The sequence below is a fragment of the Acanthaster planci genome, linkage group LG03 (genome assembly GCF_054643075.1).
Source record: "Acanthaster planci isolate LZ-2023a linkage group LG03, COTS_SCS, whole genome shotgun sequence".
Classification (NCBI taxonomy): domain Eukaryota; kingdom Metazoa; phylum Echinodermata; class Asteroidea; order Valvatida; family Acanthasteridae; genus Acanthaster; species Acanthaster planci.
Genome location: NC_141779.1, coordinates 20,570,872 through 20,593,246, shown reverse-complemented (window position 1 = coordinate 20,593,246; position 22,375 = coordinate 20,570,872). Strand labels below are relative to the sequence as shown.

The following is a 22,375-nucleotide window of genomic DNA, read 5'->3' as shown; positions in this document are numbered from 1 at the left end:
AAAGCATCAGTCACATTTTATTACAGGCGAGACAAATATGTGCCTGGCCATGACTCTGCAGAAACAAGCTCAGATCAAACATAAGACAAACCAGCGTAATTGTCACTAAACGTTTATGTCTTTGCGACACAGAGACGGCGCAAGAGGGTCAGCTCCAAGTACATGGTGCCAGCCCCTTCTCCAGAGCCCATGGAGAAGCGAAATGGCGTCCAAGGGTCATCATCAATTGAAAAAGGTTAGAAAAAGAGCAATGATCCTTCTTAATATGAACATCCCAAAATAAAACTTGTCGGTACCCGTTCCCATCATGATGAGTAATGATGCAATACCTGTAGTACATTCACGAACAAGTTTTGAATTATGCAGATGTAGTTTTTTGTATGGAGCCAACAAGTTATTTTTACTGCACATTATCTACAACCGTAAATATAGGAGATGACAATGCTTTTTCGAAAGGTTTCACTCACATTTTAGGATCAGCTTAAATTAGCTCGTTCACATTAGCATTCTGTAGGATTTTGTAGAGTTAGTGACTCACCACTGTTTGATTCACATTTACATGTGCCTTGGAATGCAGAGATGGATGGCGCTATCCCACTGGCTGTGATCAACAGAAGAAGCAGGACCACACCCATACTCCAGATACCCAGTAACACCTGGGGTTCCTCAGCCGACTCTCACTGCTCCTCTCCAAAGAGTGTAAGCCCCAACTAGTCAAGCGGTCAGTCTCCTTGCTCCACTCGCTTGCCTCTTGATCATCAAGACAATCAAGACCATCCATGGATGCGCTGTAACTGCCAAGTAATCCTTCATGCTACTCTCAAGTCAAGCAGTTAATCTTTGATGTTACCATCAAGTGTGCATTTGAGGTTGCTCGAGTAGCTCTTGGGGTTACTCTTAATCAAGTGTAAAAAGTAATCTCTGAGATGACCCTAAAATCTGCTGAAAAAAAAACTGAGGTAGCTCGATAGGTTCCCACCCATCAGCTCGAATCATCCTCTATCGGCACTTGATTTCTACAGGTTTGATGACACTGGTGTTGTGTCCGAAAGTGTTGACCATGGCTGGTGGATAGTAACTGGTGCGACTAGAGAAGGCACCACCTTATTGCTGCATCCCTTTTCCCATATATGTTGCTGTGGATACCTGCTCACTGAAGTGGGATAGCTTGCAACCTATGATCAGAAATCAATTCCAGGTCGGCCACAATTAAGAGTCAAATCATGCTTAGCTAATTCACAGTTCCTTGGCAAAAGGTGAGATGTCCTACTAAATAACAGAGATTCCAGGTTTACATAAGGGTGTTGTTGACATGTGACACATCAAGTTTCAATCCAACCTGTTCAAGTGTGCACATCCAATTGCCACTAATAAAGGGGCCTTTGCATGGTGCAGTTCCTTTGAGTATATATACGCATTCATGAAACAGGCATTGCACATTAAATTTGCTGTTGAATGATAAACTGTTGAAGTGTAGAAAGAATAAGTAGACTTGGACTATAAGCTGAATTGATCGAGGAAATAGGAGTAGCATTTATCAGTTAGTAAGTTTTTGAAGTCTGTTTATTTAAGAAGCATAAGAAGCAATAATGGTGCAATAGTGAGTTAGGGGATAAGGAATGGCCAAAGTCCTAGAATACCCGGCCGTGGAAAGTCTCTCCATCGAAAAAGGGCATGGGACGATAGGCTCATTCCCAGTTGTATGACCCAAATCTCCACTGGATTAACACCACTGAAACAGTGAAGCCATGGGTATAGAGTGCACTGGGGCCAGGGCACATAAGTTGAAGCTAGCATGGGGTTGCTGGGACTTTTTCCAAGGGGTGGGAGAAATACTTTTTTTGCCAGGGGAATTTTTATTAGGAGGGGGCATTCATCAGCTAAGAACTGGTAAACAATTAACTGTGGGAGGGGGTGTCATAAAATTTGAGGTTTTTAAAGAAAATGGCTTATTCTTATCCCCTCTCTTATTCTAATTTCACTTTTTTCCTCTTCAATTTTCCATTTTTTTTGGAGGGGGGCAATTAAGAGCCCCCCATTTCCTCTCAGGATGTTCATGGAAGCTAGCGGGGATATTTGCTGAATTTTCCTATTTTACAGCAGTGTTATGACCTTGGTGTACGGTTGTATCTCGTTAATTTTAGGCAGCTGTGAGAGGTATTTGTGTTGGTGTGAATTTGGTTGAGACTTAAAGTTTTGTTGTTAATTACCAGCACATGTACTCACACATATGCATATCACGATTCTTAATTCACCAGTTAGTTTTGCTACTAAACAGTACGTGTATACATCAAACCTGACGTGGCTGCTCTGTTGAACTTCTAAAATAAGGAACAAAGTCAGGCATATGATGTCCATTGCTTTGTTGTTTGTAGGGCCAGTAACAAACTTTGAATTCTAGACGGCTAACTGCTGAAGTAGACAGGTAGTACTTGTTGATTTTTGTAGGAGTATTTCAGTGTTTTGACAACAGGGCTATTGGGAATCTGAAGGCTTTCCTGTGAAGAGTATTGCAAAAAGACTATTTTGGTACCTACAAACTATTTATCTGAATATCCAGAGATGAGCTAAACAGGGTATATTTGAAGTATATTTCTTACGACTCTCACATTAGGTTTTAAACATAAAAAAAATTGCTAACATTTATTACTAAAACAGACTTACATTTTGACAGTGCTACCATTTTCTTATGAATCAGAGTGAAATAATGTAACTCCTTTCTTTTTCACCCATTTCAGCACTTTCATGAAATCAAAGTGTCTCACCTGAACGCATATGACATCTGACATAACAGTTAACGATACACATCAATCTTTATTCCCAGCACATGAATATTCCGGGGTTCTTTATTAGCTAATTCCGAGTAGCTTTACTCAATATTACAACAAAATTGTCAACATGTACCAGTTCTCATCACAACCTGAGCTAATTTAATGGAGGTGGCGTGCTATGAATATTCATAACATTCTTTATTGTAACTACAATGGTAAATAAATTAGCAGTTGTACAAAAGTTAAATGTTTGGCAAAAAGCTTCGGGTATATTACAAAAATAATGCTGGGCAACAATGCTGATTGATAAATAGATGCATATTCAATTGTCTGCATATATACAAATAAAAGAGATGATTTCAGGACTACTTTTAATGACTACATCATTTTAAAGCTTTCGGCGAGAGACACACTACATGCTGTTGAGGGTAGGTACATGTATTGATCTAACTTTTCTAAATGCCCGTTTTGTCATTTTATTTGGTTACTAAAACCCTAATACCACCAGTTTCACTGACAGAAAACATGATACAATATGGGCGATTCACAACAGTGCGCCTCCAAGAGTTTGAAATGCTTTGGCCAATCACAATGCGCGAAATTTGTCGACCCTCTCCAAACATGCATTGGGTCAACAGATTTCGTGCACTGTGATTGGCCCAGGTGTTGCAAACTCGTGGAAGCGCACTACTGTGAAATGCCCGAATTCACTGAAAATAATGCCCTGGGTTTGTCAAAGAGACATCATGTACATGTAGAGTCAACTCTCGTTAATACAAGGTTGCAGGGACCAGTCACGTTGTCGTGTTAGAACAAGAACCTTGTGCATGGGGGAGGGGGCATGAGCTGGCTGGAAGCGGAGACAGGACGCAGTCCATGCCAGTTCTCTCCAGGCTTCCTAAGAGGTCCTGCAGGCCCAGCTAGTTTTCTTATTGCACCTATGGCGCCCACACATACAGGAATACTCAAGAGAGTGAGATAAAGTGTCGCTAATTACATAAGTATTTTTGAAAGCTCTCTATACATCGAGAGTTGACTGTACTTTTTTAAAGGTGTGCTGAGATACTGGTTTTCTGTACCTGATTGTGGCCTGCAGGTTTTTTTTCTGTGAAAAAGCATGAAACACATAAGAAAAAAGGAACATGTAAATCTAACGGACCTGGACGGGATGGAAAGGATTAGTCACAGGATTGCAGTTGTGATGACCCTTAAGTCCTGCTTAAGGGAAAAAGTTATCAACCCCATGTAGGAAGAGTAGTGTGGCACTGATTCTGCTGGCCCATTTTCATTGGAATCTGCACAAATTTCACCATAGCACCTTCACTTGCGCCAACAGAGACAATGGGATTCAACTATCAGTCTTTGCCATGAGGGGATGCCTGTACTTTTGAATGAGGTACACCGTCTGAAAGACCGAGGCAAACCCATTGTACTAGTAGTACTCTGCACATTAGTTTGATTGAAATTCCATGCAAAGTTGTGTCTACAGCTTTTGATTGAATGCATATCCATGTTCATAGTTGTTCATGCTTTTAAAAAAAAGTTATCAACCCCATGTAGGAAGAGTAGTGTGGCACTGATTCTGCTGGCCCATTTTCATTGGAATCTGCACAAATTTCACCATAGCACCTTCACTTGCGCCAACAGAGACAATGGGATTCAACTATCAGTCTTTGCCATGAGGGGATGCCTGTACTTTTGAATGAGGTACACCGTCTGAAAGACCGAGGCAAACCCATTGTACTAGTAGTACTCTGCACATTAGTTTGATTGAAATTCCATGCAAAGTTGTGTCTACAGCTTTTGATTGAATGCATATCCATGTTCATAGTTGTTCATGCTTTTAAAAAAAATGTTCTTTACAGCTAAAAGTGCCAAAAGTTTGAAGTCATTAGAATAGCTGATTTTCATACATCTAAGCACAACACTATGTTTATAAATATACAGCAAGAAGACACACATGTACAACTATAACGCAAATGAACACATTTATCTTGACTACTGTACTAACAGTGAAGTATAAAAGCACTATTTCTGAAGGTGTCAAAGGATAAAAGACATCAATGGGAGACTTAAGAACATGAGGTGACTTTAAGACACTTGGTGGCAGCAGACAAACTGGTCCTTTTCCAATGTCGTGCGCTTGCTCATCACTACACATGCATGCCCAGAACGGGTAAAAGGGACCGGTTTGTCTGCCGCCATCAAGTGTCTTAAAATCTCTCATTAAATTCCTTATGATTCCTGCGTAGTACAAACTATACATTTAAAATCAGCTTTAGAATTACTCTCCATATAGCTGGAGACAAATTTCATTATACTAGGCTAAGAATACAGTGATACAGGTGATTCACAATACAGTGCGCCACTAAGAAGTTGCCAAAGGAGGCCATTTTTCATAGTGCATTGTGGGATTGGTTGACAACTTCTATTTGCCTGCTGTGTGCAGGGAACTTGAGTTATTCCAAATGTCTGTCAGAAACGAAGATTCATAAGTATATTTTAAGTAGCCCTTTTAATCAATCCTTTCTTTGGTTGCATACTGGATGTCCAAATCTATTTAAAATTTCCTAATCTATTAACATATGTTTAAATACACAACACAGCAATGCGGTCATGCTATTGTCAACTGTAAACTTAAAAAAAGGCCTCTCTTTGTTAACCTCTTGGTAGCGAACTGTACATGTATTTGACAAATCACTTCTACCGAGCACCCATCGGTACGCAATAAAAATTAGTTCCGAGTTTTAAATTAGTTAACGACAAATAGCATGATCGCCTTGTTGCATGTCCTTCCCAAGAAAAAAACATGCACTTTAACTAATTTATGACTTAATGAGTAGAATAGACTGGAGAGATAAGTATGAAATTTCAGTCGGGAACCGACCTAATTTGCTAGTCAGGCAGAACTGGGAATTGGCACAATTCACACTGCAACCATGAGATAACCATGTACACATGATGAAGGGGCCATATTGATGAAGAGATTAACACATGCATAACAAATGTTACTGCAAGTGGTGTGGAAAAATCACAGTTACAAATGCATAAATAACAGTTATTTATGCGACCTCAGAGGTCAGCTGACTGTTCTTGACACATAAATTTCAACTTAGATCTGGTATGTGCAAAATGAAAATATATGAAGTAAATTCCCTCACGACTTTCCGTAAAAATCAAGCTTTTCATCTGATGTTAAACGAAACATGGTCTTGCCATGGTTATCTTTTTATGGCTTCCTCAAATCACTGGATCTGCCCACAGAGTGGAAACAGCACGTAGTTACACGTAATGAGTGCAACTCAGAGAACAGATTCACTGATTGACAGATGGAATTGGTCTACATCATAGGGCTACCCAATGAAGAATGAAACATTTCCATTGCACAATGAGAAACATTGGTTATTTGTTTTAGGCAACACCTGAATAAGTCTTCGTCGTCTGATAAATGGGCCCCGAGCTGGACCAAGAGAGGGTGCAATTTTCCTAGCAATGGAGGCTCCTTTTTTAACAACTGCACATCGCTGGTTCACAAACGACTACAAAACAAAAGCGCTGCAGTTACATCGGTACCAACAAAGTTAACACTCCCAACCAACATGGCTCTTTTCAACCAACGAGGGGGTGCTTCTGCTCAAGGCAGATAATTAACATCCTCTCTATTTTCCCCCAGTTTTCTGTTGATTCTGATTCATTTCATGCTTTTTCAATGTTCATTCTTCTAGGGTAGTCAGGTTGGCATAGACATTCTTTCCTCGCCTTCTACCGCTGCGGTCCGGGTTCAATTCCTGGCTTGGTTCACATGTAGATTGGGTTTTTCAGTCCCTACGCAATTCCATAGGTTTTACCCAGAATATTCTTCTAGGGTTTTCTTCCCACCTCTAAAACTGTTACTTCTGCCCGCTGTCTCCTCTCTACAGGTTTCTTCAGGCTTGCAAGCTACAGTGCCCAGGGCACTTTTGAGGAATCTTTGGTGTCATTACCAGAAGTAAATAATTATAATAATACCGTGGTCACTTGGGAGACATTCCCATAAGAACGTGCACAAACTTTACTGTCCCATAATTCAATATTCCCTAATCTGATCTGAACCAAACTCTTGTGTTTTCAATTTAGACCCTAATCTATCATCTTTCAAAATCTGGACAGTAAAATTCGGCCTCCTTCTGGTAGCCCGGGCATTAGGGAGACATTGAAATGTCTCCATAATGACCAATGTCTCCTTAAGGTCGAAAAATTTACCACAAAATGTCTCCCTAATGACCCATTTGTAAGAATACATGTATGGACAGCAACTTATCAACATTTGACAGTAAACATATAATTCTGTGTGTTTGCAGAGTGGGTTATCAGTTACAAGTTCAGAAATTTCCTGCATTACAAAGCCATCTGTGTAGCATGCATTCATCATGTCACTGAAAAGACCTACAATACTGGTATGTGGGTTCCAATGCACAGATTTTGTGGTGGGGACGCATGCCATGCAAAGTGACAAATAATTCAAGTCATGTGATCAGCCACTCACCAATCAGATGAGAGAGGTTTAATCAGGTGTTGTATAAAAACAAATATCTTTGTGCTAGGCTTGGCATCCTGATATATGGAAGTAATAATGTTGACAAGTGTGTCTGTCTTCACTTCAGCCTCAATGCTGTTACTGTTGATCTTTGAAGTGTTTCATGGGTGGCAAGCTCAGAGTGTCCCTATCCGATCTGTACAATAAAACAGTACATCAATCTGTCACCAAATTTGCAGGCACGTTTTTCCACTTAATATATCCCACACTTTCAGGATGTTAAAGGTTCACAGAAATTGAAAACATTGAGCTCACGTGAAGTACTTCAAAATAACTACAAATACTTAACCATTCTAAAAACATCATAATTCAATGTTTACCCATTAATCATGACCCCCAAATGAATGAAAGATCCTGAGTTTCCCCGCCCACAAAAATTCCCTGTTTGGCCGTTCACACTCCCAGGCCGATTTGATGACGTCATCGGCAGAACACCAACATGTACAGTATAAGTGTACTACGATTGCACACAGTACATGCAGTATCGCATGCTTGCAATAGACCGTGTTCAGCCTGGGAATGCGAATGACCAAAAGGGGATTTGTTGTCGGCGGGGAAACGCAGAATCTTTTTATTCACTTGGGGGTCACGAGTAATGGGGTAATTAATGTTTTTGAAACGGTACATATTTATTGTTACTTGTGAACTAAATGTTTTCAATATCTGTTTACCTTTAATTACAAGCGACAACCACCCATGACCATCCATGTTCTCTAAACTTAAGGTACATTCAAGTTTTGTGTTTGGGACAAAAGCCATCCATTTTTTTTCAAATTCTTTGGCTACAATACACATATACTTATACATGTATATGTACATGTAGTTTGTAGTACAAGAAGACGTGCTCTGGGAGTGATTCCTCTTTGAAATTTAACATACTCCAACTAGCAAAGAGGGTTTCGATGAGTAAGGGAACAAATACTGTATGTGCTTGTATCAGACCAGTCACATGACAGACTCTCCACCAATAATATGGCTAAACTGTCTTAGGTATTTATGAATATAAATATGTGCTTGGCCAGTCTGAAACGTTAGTTTATATTAATTCCCATTTGTAAATACCTTTTTTAGTTAGAGAGTCAAAAGAAGTCATTATATGACCGATTTCCAACGATTTTGTTCTGGAATTTTACTTTCATTTTCCCGAACACCCTCATCCATTTTATTTTATAGTTGTCCAAAAGAATCTCCTTATATAGACTTGGCGTGCGCGTGGTGAGCAACGTGCACACAGACTCTTGACCAATCAGAATTGACTGTCTAGTATCCAGGTGCCAGTGCTTGATTTACACTGTGGGCGTTATCAATTTTCATTTTATTAAATGGCCAAGTTGCGCGCAGTTGAATAAAACTGGATTAAATGCAGCTCATTTGGGATTAAGCATTTCATGCAGGGGTGCCCTGTTTCGGGCACATGGGCTTTATACTCGAAGCCGGACAAAAGAGCTGAGCCTTATAACAGAAGACCGTATTCAGAACAAAAGACCAAGCTGCTGGGAGTTGCTAACATTTTTTCAGTTGTCAAAAGCGGAGGAAATCCATCATTGTTTTGAAAGATTATACCACTGTTTGTGGCATTCAGCGCCAGTGGATTACTACTCTTGGCTCTTTCGCTGGGGACTCGAGATTGTCATACCGCACACATACACTTAGGCCATTTTCCAGTACTTAACTCCGTCTTCGTCTCAGGCTTCATCTCCAAAACCAATTCCTGATTGTGGGCCTGAAGCATTTCAATTAAATTGAACAAAAGTTCTGTAATGTTTAGCTCTTTTGCATCTTATTTGATGTTTTGTGCCACTATCAAACTTGCTATTGAGCATACAACTTCAAAGTCAGGTAGTGAAAACAAACAGTTGAAGCCTGAGATGGATCTGAAGTCGAGTATTGGAAAATGGCCGTACATGCGCAATGGTTAAGTTGGTTCAATAAGGTGACCCCCAAAATGGACAGAGCGCATGCGTGTAGCGCTAGAAGGGTCCCTTGTATTGATGTACTCAACCATGTGCTGTTAATACACAGACATCAGTCGAGAAGTGTGGGGTTTGTCACTTGATGCTTCTAGGCAACTGCGGCAAAGGAAACCGATACCGAAGCGTGATTTTTTTAAATGCCGATTTGCACGAAGGACTTTTTGTGATCTAGCAGACAAGGGACCGAGTGAAACATGCCGACTTATAAGAAATGAATGGCGACTTAGAAATGCCAAGTTAGAAATGAGGTGAAGGCATCAAAACCAGTAGCCCCTCTAGTAACACGCATGTGCTGTGTCCTTTTGGGGGGTTACCTTATTGAGCGAAATTTACCACCAAGGTGTGCGTGGAAATGGCTTTTTCCATACGGTGCCATGATATGATATGATAATTTCATGTCCACAATTTCCACGTTGAAATTTGCTTTCCACTAGCATTAGAGTTCTAAATATAGAGATAATACATATACATCAGGTTTTTTTACGTGGCTCTCAAGACATAGTGGTGATTTCTGTCGTGTTCATTTTATGAATGAAAAATGACATCATCACGATAATATCGGATATCGTGATATTTTTTCATAATATCACGATATAAAAAGAACGGAATATCAAACAGGCTTAACTTATGATTTTTTGAAGAATTTTGAAAACGGAAAATCTTGAAAAACTTCAAATTACACCCGCCAGCAAGGGGTAAACAAGACCCAGGCAAAAAGCATCTTGCAGGGCTCAAAGGGAGAAGACCTACCCATGGATTAGGTATTGCTGCACTGATGCAGCAATCTGATTTCACAGATTCTCCTCAGCACTAGACTGCTCCCCTGGAGTCTCCCCTGCTACTGTAAGGTGCTGGGTGGCAACAGAGAAGTCTACGGCATGTTTCTGGGCTGCAGCAGACGTGCTTTTTATGAGGAGGAAAAGGAGTCAAGATATTTTTTTTCAGATCACTTAACAATTGTTTCCATTCAATTTCTTTACAGAAATGTGAAACATTTCACAGTTTGACCAATGAGATAAACACAACCGATTCCGGAATGATAATTATTGTCCTATACATTCGTGATAAACTTGTGAGCGTACCTGATTGCTGCGTATTTGTCCATACCGCATAGCATTTTCTCCTGAATGTACACATCTAAAGTCAGGTCCGAGTGGTTCTCCACTGGCTCCTCAGACTTCAAGCTCTTATTTTGTACCCCACCAAGTTCCTCAGGCAGGACAGTTGAAAGCTGCTTAGGTGGCTGTCGCTTTAGTCTTGTTGGTGTGAGATTGAAATCTCCAGGTTTGGGCCCTGGATTGATTGATTCTGAGCCGCTATCGAGGATGAGTTCATTTGGAGCCAATGCTATGTGACCACTCTTAAAACTTCCTGCACCACATGCTGAGGATACAGCATCTTGTAGTCCGCTCGATTCGATGACAAGTGCTTGGGAAAGGTGCTTCCCATCCAACTTTGCTTTTGGCCCTCGAGCTTTCGTCCGCAACAATGCAAACGCCCGCTTCCTTTTCATGGCCTCTACTTTGTCGTACTCCACCATCTCCGAGTACGAGGGCAATGAGGTGGAGCCCTTGGCATGCCTCTTGGCCAGTTCAGCCAGGTGACTGCTTGCTAGGACACCGTCACAGTCCTTGCCACTCCTGTGGGAGGCTTTTCTGCGGCTGCCCTTCCGAGGGCCCCTTCTCGAGCAGGGCTGCGCAAAGGCGACTTTTGAGGGCTGCGGCAGCATCAGTCTGGCCAGCCTCATTCGCTCTCTGTACCGCCGCATCCCTTCTCGAGCCCGGATGCGGTTGCGGTCTCGAAGGCTCATGCTCCTGTAGGGCTCTTGAGTGAAATCGATGCGGGCTGAGGACATGGGGTTGCCAGCTGCATGATCAACAGGCATGATGTTTGAGATCTCGAGAGTAGCGGTGGTCTCGCGTCCTTGACTGTCAGAAATCTGAGCGGCAGCGCTCCCACAAACTGTAAATGATCTTGCATTTGCATTCAAATCCTCCGTTATCAGCGCATGAGGGACATCAGCGCTCTCTTGATCTGTGTTTTCCGTGGGTTCAATTTTGACTGCAACCTGTGCAAGAATATCAAATGGTTTCTTTCCCAAGTTCTGACCAACTAATGAGGACTCTCCCCTCAGTGTCTCCGCATTAGCCAAACCGTGCTGCGGTGTCAACTGCAGTTGGGATCCACGTGCTAATCCTTCAAAGACTTCTCCCCCCCTGACACTCTTTCCACTGTTGAAAGCGTCAGGCATCTTCACTGGCACAGAGCAAGGAGCAGCCGAGGTTCCTGATCCCCAAATAACTGGAGAAGCTTCTGAGTAGACTTGCCCCTCGGATGCCACTGAGTGGCTCTGCAGAGTTTGGGCGGCAAGTTTTGCCTGCCGCAACTTCTCCCTGTGCCTCCGCATTCCCTCCCGGGCCCTGATGCGGTTCCTCTCAATCTTGGAGAGACCCTCAACTTCCCAGGGCAATACCGAGCTTGGCTGAATGATCAACTCAGCCTTGCTGTCTTTGGGAGGGTTTACCGTGGGAACCAAACCGCCAACACTCACTGCAAGAGAGGTTTCAAGGCTGTTGTCTGGTCTGCTTTCACTCAACGATCCACACACTTTGTCAAGCTGCACAGTATTATCACCACTGTCAAACTCTTCCAAGGGAATCTGAAACACATACTTCGCCGTCTTCCTCTGCGGAGACAAGGACAGGGGGCTTTTGAGGGATCCGCCTGTTTCCGTTTCCTCTTGGTTGAGGCGATGACTTGGCTCATTGCCAGACCCTTCTGCTAGAGTCGACATCAATGACCTGACCGACCTCCTCAATGTTTTCCTTTTTCTCTTTGACGAATGCAGCCAAATATTGCTCGGTCGATTCATGATCTTGGCTTCGGTGTCTTGATGGGCCTGTGGTGGTATTTCAGAGATGCCTTCAGTGAGGGACGGGACAGTGTCTGATACCTCATCTTCATTTACGTTTGCCTCAGGAGAAGAATTTACGATAAGGGAGTCACCAGAACTGGACGAAAAAATAAAACAAATAGAACCTATTACGCAACACCTGAGTAAATCACAGCCATCTGAGTGGTGAACTGAGCATCATGCAAAAAATAAAAAGACAGTGGAATGATTTTTCAAAGGGGGGGGGAGTTGTAAGACCATCAAGGAGTAGTCATTAAAAAGTCATTCCATCAAGCCCGTCCCTTACAGGGCCTGCTGAAAGTGCTTGCAGGAACCTGTGCCCCCCCTCCCTCAAAAAAAGAGTGGGGGACCACTTGCCCCCACCACTTCCTTCGCCAGTGATTTACCTTAAAAAGCACATATCAATATGTGATCACCAAAAAAACACTGCAGTACAACTGTACAGAAGTTCTTTGGTCAAACAAAAAAGTCACACTAGTGAAGTGCAATAATGCAGTTCTTAATATGAAACGGCAGACAGCGACCGAAAAATGTGAAGCACGCATTGTTTTAATTGACGAAGAAATTTCTACACTTTTCTGATATTTCTTAAGCAGTTCTGATGCTTCTAATGTGAAAAACAAAAACCGCTGTAATATGATGACAGTAATCTGCGAGGCACCCAAGGAACATATGTTCAAGCATGAACTAATGCAGAACACCACGTCACAATTTTTATGCTGGACTGAGAATGGAAAACCACAACTTGCGGGTGGACGACGAAAAGTGGAAAGAAATGTAATAACTCAAGGCACCTCGTCACCACTCCTTGCTGAATCTGCCCATTGGTGACCCTACTTCCCTCAGCTTGCCCAGCATCTGCGCTTGTACGTGTATTCTGCACTATCTGCCCAGGGTTTGCACCTCCATGAAGTGCCTGACTACTACCTCCATCTTGGTGGACAAACAATCCTTCTGGATCAGTCTGCGTAGCTGTGGAGACAAAGGATTTAGGCCCCAGTGCTCGGCACCTGATACACACACAAAAAACCAAGGCACACATGTTACAAATTAGCCTTCAAAGAGAGACCTACATGTGAAACTTGACACCCAATGGAACTTGAGGTGTGAAAATTATACATGCATTTGAACAAACGAGTAGTCTTACATGTATGTTCTTCTGCACCTCAAATACCGGTACACAGGAAAATGGCCACCTGAAGGACTGGAGCTAGGGGGTTGTCCCTCTTAGGAAAGCGGTCCAACTTTTGACCACATGAGGAGTGGTCCTAATGAAAGTTACTGGTCATCATTTAGGGGCCATTTTTGAGCGTTTGGTTTGTAAAATGTTTACAGTTAGAAAGCTTACAATTTCCTTGAAACTTTTGGACAGCAGGGTGACTGTATCCACAGCCATAGACATGGAAAGGCACTTATCAAGACATCAAGTGCAATAGAGTTCCAAAGCATAAAGTCATTTGGAAGTGTAGTGCAAATGAACTGAGTAAGCGTGTGCGCTAGTTCTCGCGCTAATGGCTTTTACGCACATAATTGCGTACGTGACGAAGTCACTTCAGTGCTCTATAGACTAATCTTGTGACTAGAATTAGAGGACATTACTTAGCTCATGCCTTGCTCATGCAATGCTTGTATGCATATGTAATTAAATGCATTGTTGAGCAACAAGGGCGTTGTGACCATAGAGATCATAAGAGGGGCCTAGAACTAGAGGGATACTGGGCACATAACATTGTCCCATAACGCACAAACAACTTGGAACCTCGCTGACACCTAATGCATGTGAAATGAGCACAATCATGCTGACAGGTAAACAAGCATCGAAATTGATGCCGTCAGTAAAGATGAAAATTAAAAAGCTTTGCGCACATTGAAGACTTGGTATCGGACTGCATGAGCACGTAGGCGTGTGTTTAAACATGGTAGTGTAATCGAACAAAATGTCGCCCTGTTCTGGGGCCAAATTTCCGTAACGTAGAAGAAAAGGCCCGTCGTCTCGAGCTTCACTATAATCTCTACGGTTGTGACATGCATGTAATACACCTAAGCCTGAAATCGGAGTACATAAAAACAGTTCTGAAGAATTCTCCATGCAGTACCAGCAGGTGTTTACACTCATCCCTATATGTTGAGTGATTCCCTCCGAGTCATTTTGTAGACAAAAAGAGCTCAAACTAGTTAGTGTGTAAAGGTTGAGCATTTGTGGAGCCCTCATGTGGCTATAGACCACAGCTGGGCATTGTAGCGACAACACCGCTCAATGACACTGTCTAGGAGTTTCAAACATAGCAATGATGCAGTACTAAATGTCGCCCAAATCTTGAATGAAGGACCACCTTGAATCAGCATTGGTAAAGTCCAACTTTGTATGTGACTGTGGTTGTGGTATCTTGTCATTTCCAAAAGTTTGTTCCTGGGGGTCAATTTGCCGTGGAATAACAATATTGACAAGTGTTTCAGAATACATACAGAACATACATACGTGTACTGAGTGAGATGCAATTCGCCTTGAGCAGAAGCACCCCCTCAAAGGTTGAAAAGAGCCATGTTTCTGGGGAGCATTCACATTGTTAGTGGTGAGGGGTGTCGGGTTTAATGGCAAAGTGGTTCTTTCCTCGCCTTCCACTTCTGGGGTCCGGGTTCGATTCCTGACTCGGTCTACATGCGGATTGGGTTTTCAGTCCCTATCTGATTCCGTAGGTTTTACCCAGAATATTCTTCTGGGTTTTTCTTCCCACCTCTACAACTGTTACTGCTTCTCATTGTGTCCTCTTTACCGGTTTCTTTGGGCTTGCACGCTACAGTGCCCAGGGTGCTTTTGAAAAATCCTTGGTGTCATTACGAGAAATCATTAATAAGAATCAGTGTTGTAGGTCTCGAGACCTGATCATCAAGGACATCAAGGTCTCGGATACAACACTGATAAGAATTATAATAATTACAGTGATGCAAGCATAATGCATGCATTTCATAGTCATTTGCGAACCAGTGAAGTGCAGTTCCCACCAGAAGAGCCTGCGTTGCTAGGAACATTGCGCCCTCTCTTGGTCCAGCTAAGGGCCCATTAATGGCATCTCCTGAAATTAGTCTTGACTGACCTAGCAGCGTGGGCCTGCAAGTGAGCCAGCTGCTCCTCCACCTCCCTCAGCCGATCGTTTCGCTGTTTCTCCCGCTCCAAGAACCTCCTCCAGGTCTGTGGGGAGGGCGACTCCTCGTCCACGGGGTCAGCAGAAGAGCAGTCTATGTCCAGGCTGCGGTGAGGCTTGGTTGCGCTACTTGAGAGAATTGACAAGCACGATAAGGTGGAAAGGTAAGAACAGGCTCCGTCGGTGCAGTCTGAGTATACGAATACAACATGGTGTGAGGACGGATCGTCAAGTTGATCTTACCAGGGTATTGGAAGTTGACAAACTAGCTTTTCAACTTCAAGTGCGAAAGTGAGCTAACATCAATCATGTTGAACCGTGTTAAATTTTTTGGCCATAACTCATACATACTCAGATATTATTACAAGTTCGGGCCTCAATAAGACATTCATCAACTTAAGTGTGTGGCCATCATGTCACGCGTAGCTAGGGCGATGATTGTGTGTGCATACAGTTCCACTAAAAAGTGAGAATTTAGTCCACTAACTTCTATTTGACATGTGCGCTGATCCTTGCATGCATGCCCGGTGACCAGCAAACAAGGGAGCTGGCTCGTGACTGTGTAAGCCATTATTTATGTGGCCAGGAATCTGCTTACAGCTCTTCATCAAAGCAGGCATTTCTGCCCTTAGCCTACTCTCACCTCATCAACTCTTCCACTTTCTTGGACAGCTTTGCCCCTGGCCTGGGAGACTCCATTGTGGCCTTGGCAGCAGACCTTGAACTGGCGTCCTTCTGCGGAGTGCTTCCAGTGCCGGCATCCAAGGTCAGGGACTCGGGCGATATTCTGCATGAGAACAGTGAACTTCCACTCTGGCTGCTGTCATCTGGCAGACTGTCTTCTAGAAGCAACAAAATCAACCAATTTTCCAGTGTTGATCAGAAAAAAGGAATTCCCACACAAAGATTTCCAATATAATTCACAAAACCTTTTCACACATATCAATGAATACTTGTGCGGAAAGTACTCTTTAGAAATGCTGCAAGTTTTGTAACAAACTTTACAGTGGCATTGAATGCACAGAAGAAATGAAACTGGAATTTTGCTCAAACTTCTCTATTTGTCAGTAGTGAAGACATGACCAGCGACTAATTTCAAATGAATGGTACAAAAACTGTGCCTGAGAGAAAGAAACCGGATGATGTGAGTCAAGAACAGTGCTTAAGTACCACTTATCATAAAACTGATCCATTGAGCCCTACGCCATGTTTTCTGACCAATAACAGCCGTGATTTATGTCCAACATGCATGCACGCGCATATGATGTATGCGGCAGGAACCTGTATTGTGGTAGTGGAGAAAAGAACACGCTAAGCACCCATGTATGCTATGGGCGGGGCTTACTGGATCAGTCTAAAGTAAGATATACACTGTGTTCTTACACTGCAGTACATACACTGTAAATGCTCCATAAATTAATGCAAATGAGCAACTCCATGGGTAACAGGCTGACTGGAAGGAATTTTCATAGCGTACATGTACATGCATCTTGTTCTGTCATCTGTTGGTATAAGTTTGGAGCTGTACTTTACAGACCATTTCTCTTTTGGAAGAGCAACTCTTCCAAAGACGTTTCTTGAGAAATGTGGACTTTGCAAGGACCAGGTAAAGCTAGGTGCTGCCACACAGACTGACAGCTTCGCAAACTCCCTTTTTGGGGTACAATGTGGAATGAAATTCACTGAAGTGGGCAAACGAGAGGTAATCATGCATGAAATACATGTTCTAAAGATAGGGTCTTGCTATCTGTTATGTTGCTTGGTAGTTTATTAATGATCCAACATCACTGCCTTCGCCACAGTGCCCAACACGATCATTTTCTCTGAAAAACAATTTGAAATCCAGGATAACATTTCCACGGAACTATGTCCAAATAATAAACTGCTCACAAACCTGTAAACAGCGTGTAGTTCTCTTCATCATCTGTATCAAGCCTGGAATCCGATGATGAGCCCAGCTGTTTTGTGATGCAACGGGGGCTGGCTTGCTTCCGTCTCGACCGACCTTTCTGTGGTTGATGCACCTTCTCTGGGGTTGATGCGACAGCGGCAGTATCCTTCGACCCCAACACGAGCACCTGGCTTTGGCTGGGAGAGAGGAATTGTCAAAAATCACAATCATCTACATGTACTTCAGCCTGGTTTTGAAATTGTGGGTCACAGATGTAAAGCAGAAAATCGGTACTGGTACATGTACATGAATGCATAAATTTGGGTACGATTCACACTTGTATGTGTACTGGTGCATGTACTAAACTGTTCTCACCTTTGATCTTCAGTGCTTTCAATGCCAGACTCACAAAGCTGTCCTTTCTTCTGATCAGCCCTCATCTTTTGATCTCCATCAGCCTTGACTCCTTGGCCTGTTCCCCCTTCCTGACAAGCTGTGTCCTCTTGAGCAGCGGCTGAGGTGCTCGCTAATGATTCCTGTTGACCTGATGCCCCTGCTTGATTTGGGAGTCCCAACATCAGACCTGGGGCACCTTGAAGGTACGCACTTCCTTGTAGGGCTGCCACAGCTTGTAGTCCCTGGGCCGACTGCATACCTGCTAGACCGACCCCTTGGAGACCCTGGATCCCTGTGAGACCTGCGACCCCTGGCAGACTTACTAACCCCTGCAGGCCAGTCACCGGCTGGAGACTTGGAATCCCCTGAAGCCCCTGGACTGCTTGAAGGCCTGGGAAGCCCTGAAGACCAACCAGTGCTGCTGGGCTGGTGGGACCTGGAAGGCATCCAAATCCTTGAAGATTTGTAACCCCTTGGAGACAATTAAGCCCCTGAAAGCCTCCCAGTACACCCTGCAGACTTGCAATATTTTGGAGGCCCCCGACACCTTGCAGTCCCGCCAGGGGAAGAAGTCTGGGGTCGGTAACCCCTTGAAGGCCTTGCAAGGCAGAGTTCCCAACAATGCCCTGAACTCCTGAGAGCCCCTGAACACCCGCAACCCCTTCCAGGGTTGACAAGCCATCGGTTCCTTGGAGGCTTGGTGCACCTTTGTTTTCAGACGGTTTGGGGACACTCACAATGTTGGATGGACTGCCTACATCGAGAGTGTTCAGTCCTTGGACATGTTGGATGCTGGCAGCTGCATTTATCAACTGCTGTTGCTGCAGCAGGCCAGAGATCTGAACGTCTTGCAATGTCTGCGGAAGTTTCAACCCCAACATAGTGAAGGGTTGTGCCGATGTTGATTCATAAACAACTGGCAAAGAGCTCACAGGAAGAGCGGGGTGGATGGGAGTTTCAGAAATAGGACCTGTCGGCTGAGTCAAGACGGATTCAACAGGGGAAACTGTAGGTGGCTTCTCAACAATCTTCTCTCTTGGTGATGAATCTTCTGTGGTATCCTTTGATTTGACAGGTTCCAGAAGCTTCACGGCATTTTCTTTGGTGTCTCTCATCTGGTTTGGATAGCTTAAGCCTTCACTGTTGACATTCTCTGTGCTTGATGCCATTTTAGAAGTTGTTTCGCAACCACTCTGTTTCAGTGCATTGAGCCTTTTAACAGACGGCACACACTCAACCTGTCTTTGCATGCTGCATGAACCAGTCACAAAAGACTTTGCGTCAATTGTTCCAAGGTCATCAATTGGGAAAAAATTGATAAAGTCTTTCACGTTTTGCTGTCTGAACCTCCTCCTCCTTCTCCGAATCCGAGTTTCAGTCTGTCGTTTTAGGCCACAGTTTGTTGAGAGGTTCTTAAGATCGGCACTGAGCACTTTACCATCAGCAAGGGAGTTTTCAGTACCATCTGAAGCTCTTGGCTCTTCAAAAGTTGGGAGACTTTCACCACTGTGACCCTGGCCAGCTTGCAAATCCATCTCATTCACGCTTGCCTCAATTTCCCTATATACATGTAGCTGGCAGTCGTTTTGGTCATCAAGAAAAACTGGGCCTTCACTCATGCTTTCACCTTTTGCATCTTGTTTATTCAGGTAATTTTCAACTGAGCCATCTCTGATCAGAGTTACGTCACCTTGCAGACTGTTTCCGACTGTGACAATCACACCCGTTTTTGCTACTGCACTTTTGGCACCTGTGCTCACATGTGCTTTTGTGGGTGGAGCTGAGTTTTTAACTATCAAGGAAGTAACGGATGTACCAGGGTCTTGTACAGTCAGTGAACATGTAGCATCTTCAGAGTTACTTTGTTTAACAGCTTCCTTGGTGGAAGAGGTTGATAGAGAGGAATGTCTGAGGAACAAGACAGAAGAGGACTTGCCTTCTTTAGCTCCCCTTTCAAATTTTTTAGACTGAGGCGTCAAAAGGATCAACCTTTTCTTCTTCGTGCGTGAGCCCTTGGGTCGACCAACACACCTTGGTTTTGGCGGGGCTTTCTGAAATCCACTGGTATCGACCGACTCCTCAGGGGATGACTCGGTTGCTCGTTTCCTCTCGCGGTATCGGCGGGCCCTCTCCCGGCCCAGGAAGCGTTTCCTCAATCGTTTTTCCTCGTCTGTGAGGTGATCCACATTCATGCGGGTCCTTTTCACCTTTCTGAAATTTAGCTGGCCTCTGGCCCTGGAAGTTGGACAAGAAAAGCAAGAAGACAAATCAATGAAATTCTGATGAAGCTGATGCACAAGGGAAACATGCATCAAGTATGACGGTCTGGGATTTGACTGTTATCACTTAACGTGCATTACTCAGCAACAGGATTTTGAAAGCGCCATTGGAAACATGTGTTTTCCATGGCAATAACATGGAGGGTGTACATGTATGCAGACAAGTTCTAGCAAATAAACACAATGTACACAGTACAACAGGTGATGGATGTGCACATCCTTACACTACAGAAGACCTGACTGGCTCTGTACACACTAAGAGGGTCTTACTGGTTCATGGTGGCTGACCCTGTGTGGTACCCTGACTCAGCTATTTGCTTGTTCTTTGTTTTAAATATCAGTTAGTAGTTTTCAAGTGTGGAGACAATAATGGTACCATCTTGGCAAGAAGGTATTGTCAGTTTGAACATTTGTGACATTTAGTCACAATTATATTTTGCCAGGGGTCAGTTTATTGAGCAAATACATGTACCGTCAACATACATGTACATGTAGCTACCATACATACATGTATTGGCAGCATCAAGTTTAAGCCTACTCAAATTAAGGTACTGGAATGTGAGGCCCCTCACCCTTTTTTCTAAAAAGTGTTTTGGCACGGTGCATGTTTCAGAATGCACAAAGTCTGTACAGCCCACAGACGTACATGTATCTAACATCATTACAATAAATCTGGCTTGTCTAAATCTGCAGTGGACACGTTATGAACAGAGCAAAATCTCTGTAGCAGGGACGACTGTTTGTGTGTTTTACATGTACCATAAGTATGAAGTTATTATAACAATGGTGTGTTTTTTTAACAGTGGTGTGACGGTTTATCAACCCCACTCTGGCCAAATGTATAAGTCCCCAACTGGCTTCTAGCATTTTACTCAAGGTAAACACTTGAAGCACAGTGCTTGATGGCAGACTTGTGGGTTTGATTTGTAATTTGCCTTTACCCACTCATTTTCCTTCACGTTAGTCTCACATCGTACATGTATATTAAATCAGTCTTGGTATATAGTGTACTTTTTAATGCATTTACTGTACATTTAGTCTTTCTATTATTGTTTTACTGTACGTGGAAAGGCAAACAAATCAAATCAAATCAAATCAAATCAAATCAAAAATTGAGCAGAAGCACCCCCTCATCAGTTGGAAAGAGCCATGTTGATGAGAAGGGTTCATTTTAATGAGAGAGGTGCGACTGTAATGCATACATTTCACAGTCGTTTGTGAATAAGCTAAGTGCAGCTCCCATCAAAGGCCCCTCCACTGCTTGGAATACTGTACCCCTCCTGGTCCTGATTGGGGGCAGATAACTGGACCAAACACTCAGCAGGCATCGGTGTAATTTGTACCCATCACTTTTGATATGTTTGACGATTCCGAATCATGCATACTGCATCTCATACTAAATAGGGGCATATTTCTTGTTGTGGTGAAAACACAATAGTATAGAGGTCTGCATCAAGCATTATCAGCTGTAAAAAAAAATGGCCGTTGGTGTTTACTGCGAGGGGGGGTATGGGAAGTTTTATTTAACGGTGTGTTCAGCGCGTTTTTTGCTTCATATCTCCAGGCTTGGTAGTGTACCATACAAACTGCATCACATGATCGAAAGGTAATGCAGAACTGTCCCACATGTCCCCCTAGAACAATGGCCACATGGACTCCTCACTCCACCTCTCTCCGAGCTGAGAGAGACTCAACGCAGAGCCCCTTAGTTTGGAAGTCTGGCATATGGACAGAAATCTTTTGCCACATGACAGGCAATTCAGTCATATCACTCAGTCAAATGACTTCATTCAAGTGCAAACTATTTTGCTACATATAGGTAACATTTGGGGTTTGTTTCCCTACGGGAAGACCTGTCCTGGTGAAAAAATGGTAGTACTACCGAGCCTGAGGGAAAGAATTTCATCTTTTCACACTTGTCCCACATGTCTTGCCAAAAATTTGCCGCAAAATAATGTTCCAACAATTTCCAAAGTTTTTTATTCCGAATAATGTAAATTAACAGACAATTAAATGGTTACATTTGCGAGAAAAGGTTCAGCTCCATCACAAGAATTTTTAGACAGTCAAGTGAACAGCTGACGATTCAGCGGAACCAATCAGTGTCACAATGATTGTCGCACTGTAGGCCTACTCTACACGCTGGCTTATCAACAAACAGCCATGAATGTGTCAAGTGCTGCAACGACACCCCAAAACCAATCTGAAGTTTCATTTGCAATGGTCACCTTGGGACAATGGCAGAATCTTCATCTTCACCCCCGTAACTCAAATGGTCCATTTCTCAAGGCATCTCAGCAGATTTGTTCAAGACACGATGTCCCTGTTCACGAATTTAAACAAAGACGTACAGCAACCCACACAACATAAATATATGCACATCAGCTTCCGTAAATGGAGAGCTGTAACGCGAAACGAACGATGACCCGTCC

General features: G+C 43.2%; 2 protein-coding genes across 5 annotated transcripts in view; one reads left to right on the top strand and one right to left on the bottom strand.

Annotated features, from left to right (window-relative positions):
* The window catches only part of LOC110991116 (glutamate receptor ionotropic, NMDA 1-like), a 17,122-nt gene extending 13,989 nt beyond the window's left edge, over positions 1 to 3,133 (top strand). For both annotated transcript variants that reach the window (XM_022256295.2, XM_087134958.1), the window contains exons 17-18: positions 133 to 235; positions 578 to 3,133. In XM_022256295.2, coding sequence (XP_022111987.1) covers positions 133 to 235; positions 578 to 714 — 240 coding nt within the window. In that variant the 3' untranslated portion in view covers positions 715 to 3,133. The remainder of the gene's footprint in view (positions 1 to 132; positions 236 to 577) is intronic.
* On the bottom strand, positions 2,812 to 22,375 carry LOC110973024 (uncharacterized). Of its 3 annotated transcripts, none has more exons than XM_022223413.2 (9): positions 22,172 to 22,375; positions 17,644 to 19,899; positions 17,272 to 17,465; positions 16,021 to 16,219; positions 15,330 to 15,506; positions 13,029 to 13,244; positions 10,403 to 12,331; positions 10,071 to 10,223; positions 2,812 to 7,483 (listed from the first exon to the last, which is right to left on the bottom strand). In XM_022223413.2, the coding sequence occupies exons 1-8, from the start codon at positions 22,222 to 22,224 to the stop codon at positions 10,112 to 10,114; spliced, it is 5,136 nt and encodes a 1,711-aa protein (XP_022079105.2). In that variant the 5' UTR covers positions 22,225 to 22,375; the 3' UTR covers positions 2,812 to 7,483; positions 10,071 to 10,111. The 3 variants fall into 3 exon arrangements, with proteins under 3 accessions (XP_022079105.2, XP_022079106.2, XP_022079107.2); XM_022223414.2 differs by having other exon boundaries at positions 15,330 to 15,503; XM_022223415.2 differs by having other exon boundaries at positions 16,021 to 16,216.

Bases quoted from the DNA above. Each gene is read 5' to 3' on its own strand.
- LOC110973024 (XM_022223413.2), bottom strand. From the start codon at position 22,224: ATGGACCATTTGAGTTACGGGGGTGAAGATGAAGATTCTGCCATTGTC. The intron at 13,245-15,329 runs GTCAGTCAAGAC...TGTGTGTATCAG, and splicing joins TTGCAGGCCCACGCTGCTAG to GTGCCGAGCACTGGGGCCTA. The intron at 10,224-10,402 runs GTACGCTCACAA...CCTCATAAAAAG, and splicing joins GACAAATACGCAGCAATCAG to CACGTCTGCTGCAGCCCAGA.